Below are 14,636 nucleotides of genomic sequence, written 5' to 3'. Positions count from 1 at the left end.
AAAAAAACGAAACACGTGGTACAACGTATTGCTTACGTTTATATTTTGGCAATTTTGTACCCCTAAACGGGAACGAGTTTATAGTAATATATATTAGGGTCCTATACTATTATACCAAATGTTTAAATTGGGCAATTTCCAAAATTTAAGGGGTGGGCCAAGGTACCTCTCCCGGGGTGCATTAATATACCCATGTTTTATGAAAGGTAATGAACCCTGTATACGCCCATATAACCATATAGGATAATAACACCTCATCAAAGGCGATAAATTAGGTCAAAAGTCCAAACACGTGGTTGTACTAAAATTTTGGCAATTTGGTACCCCTAAAAGGGAACGAGGTGGACCATCCAAATTTATAGTAATATATATTAGGGTCCTATACTATTATACCAAATGTGTAAAATGGGCAATTTCTAAAATTGAAGGGGTGGGCCAAGGTACCCCTCCCAAATTTTTCAAGGGGTGCACCAATATACCCATGTCTTATGATAGGAAATAGACCCCTATACATAACCATATAACTATATAATGTAGTAGGACCTCATCCAAGGGGATAAATGGGCCAAAAGAACAAACACGTGGTACAACGTATTGCTTACGTTTATATTTTTGACAATTTTATACCCCTAAAAGGGAACGAGGTGGACCATCCAAATTTATCATAATACATATTAGGGTCCTATACTATAATACCCAATGTTTAAATTGGTCAATTTCCAAAATTTAAGGGGTGGGCCAAGGTACCCCTCCCAAATTTTTCAAGGGGTGCATTAATGTACCCATGTCTTATGAAAGGTAATGGACACCTGTATACGCCCATATAACCATATAAGGTAATAGGACCTCATCAACGGGGATAAAATCGACCAAAATCCAAACACGTGGTACTACGTATTGCTTACGTTTATATTTTGGCAATTTTGTACCCCCTAAAAGGGAACGAGGTGGACCATCCAAATTTATCATAATACATATTAGGGTCCTGTACTATAATACCAAATGTTTAAATTGGGCAATTTCCAAAATTTAAGGGGTGGGCCAAGGTACCCCTCCCAAATTTTTAAAGGGGTGCACCAATGTACCCATATCTTATGAAAGATAATAGACTCCTGTATACGCTCATATAACTATATAGGGTAATAACACCTCATCAAAGGGGATAAATTACGTCAAAAACCCCCGAAATTTGAATTTTTGGCAATTTTTTACCCATGAAAGGGAACGACATAGACACCCAATACTGATAGAGGTACATACTATGGTCCTAGGCTACCACACCAAATTTTTAGATTTGGCAATTTCCAAAATTTAAGGGGTGGGCCAAGGTACTCTTCCCAAATTTTTCAAGGGGTGCACCAATGTACCCATGTCTTATGATAGATAATGGACCCCTATACATGACCATATAACTATATAAGGTAATAGGACCTCATCCAAGGAGATAAATTAGGTCGAAAACCAAACACGTGGTATAACGTATTGCTTACGTTTATATTTTGGCAATTTTGTACCCCTAGAAGGAAACAAGGTGGACCGCCCAAATTTATCACGATACATATTAGGGTCCTATACTATAATACCCAATGTTTAAATTGGGCAATTTCCAAAATTTAAGGGGTGGGCCAAGGTACCCCTCCCAAAAATTTAAAGGGGTGCATTAATATACCCATATGTTATGAAAGGTAATGGACCCCTGTATACGCTCATATAACTATATAGGGTAATAACACCTCATCAAAGGGGATAAATTAGGTCAAAAAACCCCGAAATTTGAATTTTTGGCAATTTTTTACCCATGAAAGGGAACGACATAGACACCCAATACTGATAGAGGTACATACTATGGTCCTAGGCTACCATACCAAATTTTTAGATTTGGCAATTTCCAAAATTTAAGGGGGGTGGTCCTATGTACCCCTGCCAAAATTTAGGGGGTGGGCCAAGGTACCCCTGCCAAAATTTAGAGGGGGTGGTCCTAGGTACCCCTCGGTCATTGACCCCGGGCCAAGGTCATTGACCTTTGACCTATGACGTCACAAGAGTGAGGATGAGTCATTCGGGCATAACGGGACCACTACTACTACTAGGATATTTCCATTGAATCTGTTTTGCCAGGGCATATATTCGTTGGTCTCCAGTGAGGATCGGAACTCCATCATTCAAACAGAGTTTATCAAAACTATTGCAAAGTACTTGCATACAGTGTGCTACCACAGCTGGGGATTGTAGCTTTTCGCTTAACAATGGAAGTAAAACATTATTAGATTTTGGAAGTGTAGGTGATTGTCTATGTTCTGATACAAACGCTGACCAAGAAATACGTACATCTGAACACATACGTCATTGTCACAAGTAAAATTGCTCCCGATGCTTCCTTTGACTGATTCTAACCAAGTTGTTATATCGGTGGAATTAGAACCTTGTATTTCTTGTGTGTAATAACAGTTGAGAGGGGCATTTCACAATATTTTGTGTTAAAACGTATTGGGGATACGGTTGTGTAGGAAGAAGGTAACGCATTCTTTACCTCGCTGGTCCATTGTGAAGTTGCAATATGCAAATATCTTTTCTGTGCTAACGTGCTATCTGAATGCTGTGCCAAGGTAATGCTTGTGCCATGAAATGAGTCCCTAACTGTCACAGAAGAAGGATTATGATCAATGTTATCAATTACTGCTGTTGTAAAAAATTTTTCATGTAAGCATTCAGGAATTACTCCTCCTAAATATTTATACTTTTCACATGTAAGATTTGTTGTTGTTGATAAAACTGTTTGAACTCTGTCATAAGAAACACATAAGCCAAGAGCATGGCGTTGATCAATAAGATTTCTGGTTCTTATACTTCAATACAATTTGAGACCAATATAGAGGGGTAGTGGTGTTTCTCGTTCTATAATATGTTTAGTATTACAAGTTTCGTGCCTTCGTTTCGATTTGGTATCATTAAAACGTATTAAGTGTGCAATAGATAGTAGGGGTTTTCAAATAGTCTCTTCTTGTTTATCTTGTGCAGGCCCTTCTAGGATAATTTGTAACAACAATAATAGAGTTTCATTCACTGACTCTTTGGCAGTAAAATCTTTTGCAAACGAACCTTCAAATTTTGGATATTCATTGAACAAATCTCTACGAACTATTTGAGCAGCATGCGCTAAACACATTCCATCACTCATGGCATTATATGCAATGGCATCACGTATAGCCTCTCCAGTTACATCCTCAAAGTACAACAGAACTTCTCTTCCAGACTTAGTGGCAGTCAAACCTGGAATTAAAGATATTAGCTGCTCTTTTAGTTTTGACCTATTCACTTGTGCATTTGGAATTCCTAGATTGCGCATCTTCCATTTCATTTGACTCGTAAGTGTTGCTAACTTAAATACAGGTGAAGTATCACTGAGCAAATAAATGTCTTCAATATATTCTACCATTTGAGCTAACGCAGAACCATAAACAAAGCTGTCAATATCACTTTCACTTTTGGGTCCCTTTTTTCGTAGTTCACTTCTAACTTTGTCCCTAAATCGCACGTAACACAGCTTATGGTATTATGCTTCCTGTGCCACTAAATCAGTTGAAGATAATTTCATTAGTATTTTCTCATCTTGAACCTCCTTTGCTAAAAACGTGATTGTTGAACCAATTTCTAGTGTTTGCGCAGATACTAACTTGTCTTCTTCTTCCGCTCCATCACAAAATAAACACGTATTTTTAATGTCCACAGTTGGTGTACTTGATCTTGTTTTAACTTCCTGAGATGTCCCAGGAGGTAACTCAACTATTGTTTGCTGCCTCTTTTTCCTCAGACGCTCAAGTTTCTGTTTGTCAAATTTTGTACGACATGACTTATGAAATTTTGCTGAATTTGACACTAGATTTTGAACAATACCACCACTATCTCGTAATTGAAGAATTGGAACAGATTTCGGCAAAGCTCCAAGGTTAGAGAATTCTATTAAGTCTTCACCAAGTGATTTCAGTCCACTTTCCGTTGCATTTACTAGAGGGGATTCATTTTCTTCCTGACAGATTATACATTGTTCCCATTTAACCTCTGGATTGGGCGGAATTGCTGAATCGAACTCAATTAATTCCAGTTTTCTCTTTTTAGACATCTCAGTATTTCAGTTCAATCTGTAAGAACAAAATAATAATAATAAGAAGTTGCTAACAAGCCCTTTAAATAGCAAAACATTGGGAAAATATCAAACTATCAAATATTTATTACCTATAATATAAGGGTTCTACAACATGAGATTACTTAAAAACACATAGTTAACACTTAACTACAAAATACCTTTGGATTTACTTATAAGATCTGAACACGTCATTCAAAATCTTAAAAACGATTTTTTCGTTGTTATTACAGCAAATAGCATGTTTAATTTTGCATTAAAATGGATGTAAAAATGCCATAATTCTTTATATTTGTAAATCTATCACCTTGATATTTTTAAAAGCGCGTTATTTGAATTTAGCATACCAATGAACATATAAACTGGCCCGAAGAACGGCAAAATTGGAGTATTTTCAGTTTGTGCCGCCATTTTGGACGCCATCTTGAATTCTGTCCGACGGGGTGATCATCGGTTTTTTGTCCCGGCGGATTTTCATTCAACATGTTATAATTAATAAATGTGCACAAGTTTCATGCTGGTATCCAGAATAGAAATATTTTTGTGCCAAGCGACTGCACTATTTGAGCTTCAACCCAGAAATAAGTTATTCTAAAAACATTAGAATCTAAAAATATTTTGCCTCTTTACCTAAAATGTTAACTTTAGCACTTTCATCACTGTTAAAGTCACCGTTACGCTTAAGATATTACCAGATAGTCATCGTTAAAGTCACTGTTATCCCTGTAGATGTTAACGGATACTCACTGTTAAAGTCACCGTTATCCTTGAAGATGTTAACGGATAGTCACTGTTAAAGTAACCGTTACCATTGAATATGTTAACGGATAGTCACTGTTTAAGTAAGCGTTACTCTTGAAGATGTTAACGGATAGGCATTATTAAAGTCATCGTTACACTTGAATGTGTTAACGGAAAGTCATTGTTGTGATTGAAGATCGAATAGTGAGCGTTAAACCGATTGTTATGCTGAACATGTTAACGTTAATAATTGTTAAGTGATCGTTGCCGTTCAAGATTTTACTGATAGTCACTATTGCGCTTGAAGATGTTAACGGAAAGTCACTGTTAAAGTCACCTTACGCTTGAAGATGTTAAAAGTTATTCATCGTTAGTCACCGTTACGCTTGAAGATGTTAACGGTTATTCATCGTTAAAGTAACCGTTACACTTGAAGATGTTAAAGGATAGTCACTCTTACCCTTCAAGATGTTAAAGGATAATCACTCTTACCCTTCAAGATGTTAACAAATAGTCAGCGTTCAAGTCATCGGTACACTTAAAGATGTTAACGAACTGTTCAAGTCACCGTTACCTTTGAACATGGTAAGGAATAGTCACTGTTAAAGTCACCGTTACGCTTGAAGATGTTAAAGGATAGTCACCGTTATCCTTGAAGATGTTAACGAATAATTACTGATAGACATCGTTACCCTTGAAGATGTTAACGGATAATCAGAGTTAAAATCAGCGTTACGTTTGAAGATGCTAACGGATAATCAGCGTTAAAGTAATCACTATCTCTGAAGCTGTTAACGGATAGTCAGTGTTAAAGTCACCGTTACTCTTGAAGATGTTAACGGATTGACTCGTTTCAAGCACTCGACTCTAATAACCGCTCTAGTATCTATTACAAGAAACAATCAAAAATTTCCTTTCATTCAAGAATTATTATAAGTGGCATTGTAACTCCGTGGTAGAGCGCTTACGTCTGATAGTGTCCTTGGTTCAATCCCAGGCAAAGTAAATTTGAGGGGACAATATTGTGTCCGTGGGTTTTCATGGTGTACTTCCATTTCCTCAAGCATTCTCATTCCACAAATTCTTCCACCATCATTCACTTGAATTATTCATCGTCTATCTTGGCCTAAAGGGCATAATCGTGGGACGCCATACTCAAAGATTGATAGAGTTATCGCGTGGAGTAACTGTTGGACGGAGGGACCAATATTACAAGTTTCAGGGCCCATAGTGTGATCCTAACTTTGTAATCGTCCAGTAACAAAATGTAATTATTTATTTTTCACTTTGTTGGAAAACATTACCTTTCATAATAATTCACTTAGCCAAAATAAGCAGCGACCTTCAGAACTTTCTCCTGGTTAATTGTGTTTCATATTATAATTGCATGTGTTTCCCCTAGTGTGATGGAAACTAGATTTCGCGTGAATTTTAATATTAGAAATGCTGAAATCATGCTTGAAATATAAAAGCAAATAATTCTTTGCTACATTTTGACTTGCTATATCGTCAGAGATGGCCTTTTCTGGATTATTTTAATCTCACTTTCATCATTAATATACGCAGATCACAATGTATTACAACAATCGAATATTTCATCGGCAACTGAACATTTGTTAGATTCGTTATTAAAAGATATGGTAACATCATCAACTGAAAAATACGTAACCAGCTATGCGCGGCAACACTTGAAATTTTATCTGAAGCAGTTACAAAATCTGGCTCCTTGTCCACTCAAAAGTAAGTACAGGAAATCATATTTTCTTTTCTAATGAAAAGTTTAAAATTAAAATTAATTTACTTGAAAAGTGGCCCATAAACAACGCAATTTTTAATCTTCAAGTGTTGTGCTTGTGGTGAGTACTCATGGAGCGTCAAATATCGCATGATCGTCATGGTTTTTTGTACGGATAGAAATGGTGCGCTTCAGGACGGAGCAGTGTACTGTCACAGTGAAAGCTTATGACTGGACGTTAGGTCCCATAGTATTGGAGCTATGAACCTTTAAATTTCATTTTTCGTCTTTTCGGCAGCCTTAATTCTGGAAAGAAACATTTGTGCACCAAGATTGGTCTATACTTTTTGTCTTATCTTAGTGTCAGGTATCACCTCCCAAACGTTGTCGGTGTTATTTTGGAACATACTGTATAAGAAAAGAAAGAGTGTAAATTAAGTGCAAGTGTTTATGCTACATTAAGCATATATCTGCTGAACAAGTATAATTTTATTTATAAAGTGTACAAATGTATGTCAAGTTAAAAAAAAAAATGCTGCAGAGGGTTTCCGGACTCTGTGGATCTCCCGTGCGCGTACGCCCCTGACTCACATAAAGCAAAACCGAAAAAAACTTAAAGAGAAGGGTTTTTCTAATCGATTTAGGGATATAATAACATGTACAGTCAACAACAAAAGTTCTTTGTGTTTGGTAAAATTTATTTTGGGAATAGCGGTGGTATACACAGACAAAAATCCGTTCTCCGGACAGCGGTATATTGTATATACAAATATACGGTATCCTCTTGCTTACTATAGAAGTCAGTACGGAGCATACGTTATCCGTATGCTACATAGGCACTGCCCTTAGATGTTACATCATGCCGTTGCAGGATGTCTGACATCTAACAGTTTTCCGTATATCACATGCATATTAGGGTGCATCGAATTTCCACTTTTTTTGAAATCAGCTTACCCTTAGTGATATTTTTTTGCGAAATGGCCTCCATAGAACGTGTAAGAAATTGCAAGTCTATTGGTCAATATCTTTAGGTGCCACCAACGGCCAAAAGTTTTAAAATTTTGTTAAAAATTAAATGTTATTTTAAAAATGTAAAATTTCTAGTTTTATGAAATATGGTTATCCTATGTGGTTTTGTTTCTGTAAAAGGTCAATATTTTACGTGAAAAAAAATTCAGCTTGATGAGTCGAGTCATTCAGGTGCCACCTGTGGCTTAAAATATGGACAAATGTGTCCCTACTTTTTCAATTTTTAAATTAAGTTGCATTGTTTGTGATTCATCTGGATCGTTAATTAGATAAGAAAGATTTTGTTTTACATCTGCAGCTATTTGCTTATTTCCAAACGTTAATGATGGAAATAACCCAGAACTCACCATGAGGAGGTGGCTGTAGTTCGAGTTCCGCCCACCCGTATATACTAATGTTGCATATGGTAGTGCAAGTCATATTGTTACTCTTTTACCTCAAACTGTTTTTCTTTTCTTTTTTGTATTACATTCTGGTATGTATTTTCTTGATTGTAGTGTTGATAGGACAAATCTATGTCGTGCTTCTTGCCCACATACCGTTGATGCCGCTTCTGTCCCCAACTTCACCATTCTTTCTATCGCGCGAGTGTGAAAGGGTAAGGATGTAATATATTCGTTAGCCATTGGAGCCGTCTTTACATTTTCTCTTAGCTTCTGCACGCTCAAGTGTTTTGTCAGTGGTGGCTCCGTCAGCGTCATGTTGACCAATTAATCATATCACCAATTAATCATCATACACACGAATGAGCTCCCATTTCGACATTTGATTGAATTTATAGACGGCAAATCTACTGGACCAAATACATTTAAAGGACCGATAGGATCAGCACTTCCAATCTGCGAAGAGTTGTCACTCCAAATTTTTCAGCCCGTTCCTCAACTGGGATCTCAACTTCACTGAGGATTCATTAAACACGGATCAAAAATATATGCTGAATATCTGCCAAGCGGTTTCTTCAGGAGAATGGCCCATTGAGTTAGCTCACATGAAGCCTGGTAAAATTCATCAAGCCAGATGGGTAATTACAGCACATAGAGTCTTACGTTTGTGCGTAGGAACAAAAGAACCCACGAATGAACTTAAAACCATATTCCAGTACATCATGATGGTCTACGCGCCACTCTGGTTTGCTGTGATCCGTAATATATCGTGTGCAGAAGGAGCTCGTCATTTGTGGCAACTCTTCACGACTTCTCGCCACATGGAAGCGAAATACAGGAAAATAATTGATCCAGTGTCCGTAGAAATGCGTGGTACGGTCATCCTGAGAACCTACTTCTATCAGTGTTGACTGACCAAGATGCTAACGTCGAGAGCTCGGCTGGGGGCGAGTCCTAAAAGCAAGACAAACGACTCAATCTGGTGATCGCGTACCGATACTAGAATTCGTCATCCCTGAAATCAACTTAGAAGCGACAAACTATGTTGATATGATTAATTGGTCAACATGACGCTGACGGAGCCACCACTGACAAAACACTTGAGTGTGCAGAAGCTAAAAGAAAATGTAAAGACGGCTCCAATGGCTAATGAATATATTACATCCTTACCCTTTCACACTCGCGCGGTAGAAAGAATGGTGAAGTTGGGGACAGAAGCGGCATCAACGGTATGTGGGCAAGAAGCACGACATAGATTTGTCCTATCAACACTACAATCAAGAAAATACATACCAGAATGTAATACAAAAAAGAAAAGAAAAACAGTTTGAGGTAAAAGAGTAACAATATGACTTGCACTACCATATGAAACATTAGTATATACGGGTGGGCGGAACTCGAACTACAGCCACCTCCTCTTGGTGAGTTCTCGGTTATTTCCATCATTAACATTTGGAAATAAGCAAATAGCTGCAGATGTAAAACAAAATCTTTCTTATCTAATTAACGATCCAGATGAATCACAAACAATGCAACTTAATTTAAAAATTGAAAAAGTAGGGACACATTTGTCCATATTTTAAGCCACAGGTGGCACCTGAATGACTCGACTCATCAAGCTGATTTTTTTTTTTTCACGTAAAATATTGACCTTTTACAGAAACAAAACCACATAGGATAACCATATTTCATAAAACTAGATATTTTACATTTTAAAAAATAACATTTAATTTTTAACAAAATTTTAAAACTTTTGGCCGTTGGTGGCACCTAAAGATATTGACCAATCGACTTGCAATTTTTTACACGTTACATATAGGCCATTTCGCAAAAAAATATCACTAAGGGTAAGCTGATTTCAAAAAAAGTGGAAATTCGATGCACCCTAATGCATATGCTTATGTTACCTTCGCCAGCTATATGTTATATACATCCATTTGTATGTGAGATCCTGACCGCGTACATCGTTTCATAGGGAAAGTATCAGTCAATCTTGTATTCAAACCGGAAGTACAGAATCGACTACTTCCGATTTTAACGTTGATCGCAATACAGTAAAAAAAAAGACGTTATAGAAAGTATGAAGTGATTTATTGCAAATTCAGTTTAATACTCCACTATTATGCACTTTAAGCTAAGGGAAAAAATGAAATGAAATCTTTGAGTTTTACGTCCCACAGTTATACCTGTTAGGCTAAAGGAGACGGTGATGATGAATAATGAATGAAATGGTGGAAAGCAGAAAGTAGGACGAAACGGGAGAACCCCGAGAAAACCCATGCACACGGTGTTTGTCCACCACAAAGTTCACTTGGCGGGGGCTGGGATCGAACCCGGGACCCCAAGCACCAGAGTTGAACGCTCTACCACAGAGCCAGCGTGGCCCCTTATGCTAAGGTAGATGTTGAATAAGACAAGAGAATGATGACAGAAAAATTGGTAGAATGAGAATTTCGGAGGAAACGAGAGAACTCTGAAAAAACCATGGACGCGTTGTTGTCCACCTCTAACTTACTTGGCGAGGCTCAAACCAGGCACTCCACACACCAGAAGTACGTGCTTTGTCACTGAGCCACCGTGTTCCCAAGTTGCGATCAATTAAATGTCCCAAGAATGTATGTCATCTTTAATTCAATCTCTTTAGTAAAACCGGAAGTAGGAGAAATCTATTACTACTTCAGGTTTCAATATTAATAGGCAAAATATTACATACAAACCAAATTTCTTGACGTTACGTACACGTGACCAGCTGTTTTGTTGCTTGTTTCTTTAATAATCGCTATTTCTGAGAGTATGGTTCAAAACGTTTGATTCGAATCATTCGTCCAAGGATTTTCGCATGTGAAATAGAAGAAACTTTTTCGGGAAAAATATTTCCCGCGAGGAAAAGTTCCACGATTTGCAGAGGAAAATTAAGATATTAGAAACAGATTTCGTTGGATATTCATCTCGTACTGATTTTCTTCTCTTTGGATTTATTTTTTCCTGGAGAAATCAAGTTTAGCCACGTTCTGACGCTGATTTAGAAGAAAAATTTGAAAAGGGATTAACCGAAGTCCAAACTCTAAACAAGATGTTCGAAAGCTTGTTCAGAAACGAGATAACTTGCTCCTCCATGGATGCAGCTACGTCGAATCTATAGTCGAACAGGATGAGAAGTTCTTTGCATCGTCGACTCTGGCAAACTTCAAATCAAAGAAGTATTCTAGATGCCGGAAAGGGAGACTGATATCATTTCTTCAGATCCTGTTTCATCTGCATCTACCGACAGTACTTCATCCTTACCGATCATCGGTGACATAAATAGAATATATGCGATCTCCTTGGGAAAAAGACAATATGTAATATCGAAGAATTAAAACTGATTAATTAAACAACCTTAGGGAGTTTAAATATTACTACGGTATTCCCATTTTCTAATAATGTGATTTATTGACGAAAAATACACTACAAATAAATTCAGAATACAAGCGTGTTGTAATAAAAAGTTTTGCTACTAAGCTTTTATTGTAATAGCCTCCCCCCCCAAAGCACAACTGTTAAAAAAATTTAAAAAAAGCGTTACGTGACAGAAGGGGAAGGAGTTCGACCATGTGTTACAAAGTGTGACAAAGGGAGGGAGAGGTAAAAATTGGTCAAAAATAGAATCATGGAATATGTGAACGGCCTCATGTACAGTGAATTTAAAAAAAAAAGTAAGAAAATTGTTCAACAAGGTTATTGCGTTTCATCCTCTGCGATTAGCCACAATTTCAGTGTTCATTACAGACAAAGAGAGACTTGAATGATGGTATGTATCAGGGCACGTAAAGCTTCATATTCAATTATCTCTCATCCGTGGGACCAATGATATGCCATAGGCTCGCTTTCCATCCGAACGACAGAAGCCAAAAATTCTCGTATTGAACGAATTCCAGCCATATTAAGGCCTCACAGTATTGTTTATTTACGGAGGAGTGTTGGGAGTATCTACCAGAGTTCTTCATACATGGAAGGCCATGCTGGTCATGTCGGTTAACCTCATCCCTACAACCGCACAGCGATGAACCTAACAAGCAGCTAAACATAATTTATTTTATTTTCTGCATTTATTTATTTATTTTCCTCTAAACGCTAATGATTCTAAATTTATTTATCACCTTTACAGTGTTTGATTCTTCAACTAGCCTACCAAGTGGACTTTTGAAGGGTAACATCATATCCCTTGGGGACTACGATGAATGTTTAAAGATTCATGTGGAGCTTCAACAAGATGAATTACCACAAATCAAGGAACGAACATTTGACGGACAACATTGTTTAATCCGTATAGAAGAACTTATCACCATGAATGGTACAAGTATTTTTGCGTCGTTGACAGAAAGAAGTGATTTCACCAATATCCAGGTACATACGTGTATAAGAATAAATTACAGTAGTTTCTTTTCTCTTAAACTAGAAATGAATTTGGAACAAAGAGTTTCATGTGTTTGGTGAATTATTTGTAACTGGAGCAAGGGAGCAAGTTACTCCATGAGTTTAATTCTATTGTAATGAAAGGTAGAGACGGTACACGCGTTATTCGTTTCCCTCACCTTTTTATTATAAAAGTTCTATACATGTGCTCTGTATATCATGTTACAAATAAGTACTGATGGTTTCCTCTAAGTAATAGACTTTTCTCTAGGAAGTTGGAACTCCCGCCCGTAGTAACGCGGAGGTGAGTTAGTGTATCCTCCCCAATGCAGCGCAGAGACGAAAGGGACCTCCTACCAGAAGCAATGCGGAGGTGGGTTGGTGTCTCTTGCCTAGTACAGCGTGCAGAAGAAAGGAAACTCCTGCCCGAAGCAGTGCAGAGGTGGGTTGGTGTCTCTTGCCTAGTACAGCGCGTAGACGAAAGGATCCTACGGCCCGAAGCAGTGTGGTGGTGGGTTGGTGTCTCGTACCCAGTGCAGCTTGGAAATGAAATGAACCTCTTGCCTGCAGCAGCCTAGAGGTATCTAATACCTACTGCCCTAAGCAGTACGAAGAAAAAAGTAGGAACAATCAGCTAGAATTGATGTCTTCTGTCCCTCGCCAATTTTGAAGGTGAAGCATACAGAGGGGTTGAAGGGGTCCTTCGTGGTTCTCTGTGTCCTTCTTCGTAAGTGGCTTCTGTCGGCTGCTTGATGATCCTCGTGGAGAGGCACGTATTGTTATTTAAAATATGATGGAATATTGCACTATTTACAATACAGTAACATCTCTATCTATAAGTAACACTACTTTTCTGGATGTTTTACAACCCTGCCTCGGAGATTGTAATGCTGGTTCAGAAAATCAAGGATCACAATAAACGCAAACGTTTTAGTGTGTCATGGTAATGCCTAATAATAAATTCCCACGGTAATAGGTGTCACTATATATGCTATTAGTTTGCCTGTTTGATGCCAGTAGATGTTTCTACCTGCAGGAATTTTGCGTATAACAAACTTCCTGAATAATTTCATAAATCATGGTATGAAGTATTGTATTAGGTGCTTGGTCTTCTTTCCAAAAAAGAAAGAAAAAATAAAGATTGATTCAATGTAGAAGCATAAGTTAAGAACTTTAAAGTTGTTGTCTGTGACATGGACGAAAATAGATCATATTTTACTAATTCGACCACTTCTAAACAAGAAAATAACAATTAAAAAGTTCCTAATACGTAAAGGCTTTTGTGCGATAAAAGCGAGTTAGTAAAAATGACAAAGTGTATTTGATTGACACAATTTTATTGTCAGTATCACAATTTTTTACTTACGAAATGTAGTCAGAGAATGCATTTATCTTCCAGCTAAAGTAATACAGATTACAATAGACTAATATACTCCTATCATAAAATTAGTTCTTTACTTAACTATTTAGCGATAAATGTCTCCATTCTTGGCAGTTTGTAAACTTGATATAAATTACTAATAGAAAATCCAAATATTGGTTTCAATTACAATTAAGGCCATAATTTCAATTTGTATTGGATGCATTAAAACAAGTTTTAAAAACAATAAAAATATTTTTATAATTATAAAATTTGTCTCAGGATTAATGATCTACACTACTTATAGTTGTATTAAACTAAAATATGAAACTAATTCACAAAGGATTATGAAAATGACGAATATTTGTAAAACTTATAGTCATTTCTTACTGTTGTAGTACGTCTCACTTTTTCTAACTAAAACCAGCAATAGTCACCCATCATATGAGGATCTCATCTATCTTGTTACCTCTTCTCCATTTTCTTAATATCCTGATAGACCCTTTCTCCGTGCTTGTTGTTCACAGCTCCTAAGTTCTCCAGGAAAAGGTTATTCTTTCACAATGTAGTGTGATTCACTTGCCCGACTACACCACAGACAAGAAAATGAACACTATTTTATAAATTTTCCTGCCGTTCTAGTAATATCACAATGATCTTTATTTCTCCACAAAGCAGGAGTACTTAATCAAACACATTTTCATCCGTTTTCTTAATGCCTACGGAATGTGCAACTGGTATTGATGGTTTAGTGTTAGCGTTTTGGAATAACATCCCCTTTAAGTGCTAGTTTTGAAAGTCGATAAATATTCTTCATTGTGCAGGGTTGTGTTGTAAACTTACTTCTTTTAT

At 37.0% G+C, this 14,636-nt stretch overlaps 1 protein-coding gene across 1 annotated transcript in view; it reads left to right on the top strand.

Annotated features, from left to right (window-relative positions):
- Positions 1-6,519: 6,519 nt before the first annotated feature.
- The window catches only part of LOC145670116 (nose resistant to fluoxetine protein 6-like), a 61,711-nt gene continuing 53,594 nt past the window's right edge, over positions 6,520-14,636 (top strand). Inside the window, exons 1-2 of the mRNA XM_081738485.1 lie at positions 6,520-6,622; positions 12,177-12,415. Of these exons, the coding sequence (XP_081594611.1) occupies positions 6,520-6,622; positions 12,177-12,415 (342 nt within the window). The remainder of the gene's footprint in view (positions 6,623-12,176; positions 12,416-14,636) is intronic.

The sequence above is a fragment of the Thermobia domestica genome, chromosome 14 (assembly GCF_964235325.1).
Source record: "Thermobia domestica chromosome 14, izTheDome1.hap1.1, whole genome shotgun sequence".
In the NCBI taxonomy this organism is placed as follows: Eukaryota; Metazoa; Arthropoda; class Insecta; order Zygentoma; family Lepismatidae; genus Thermobia; species Thermobia domestica.
The sequence above is the reverse complement of the archived record's forward strand: the minus strand, read 5'-3'. Positions and strand labels throughout refer to the sequence as shown.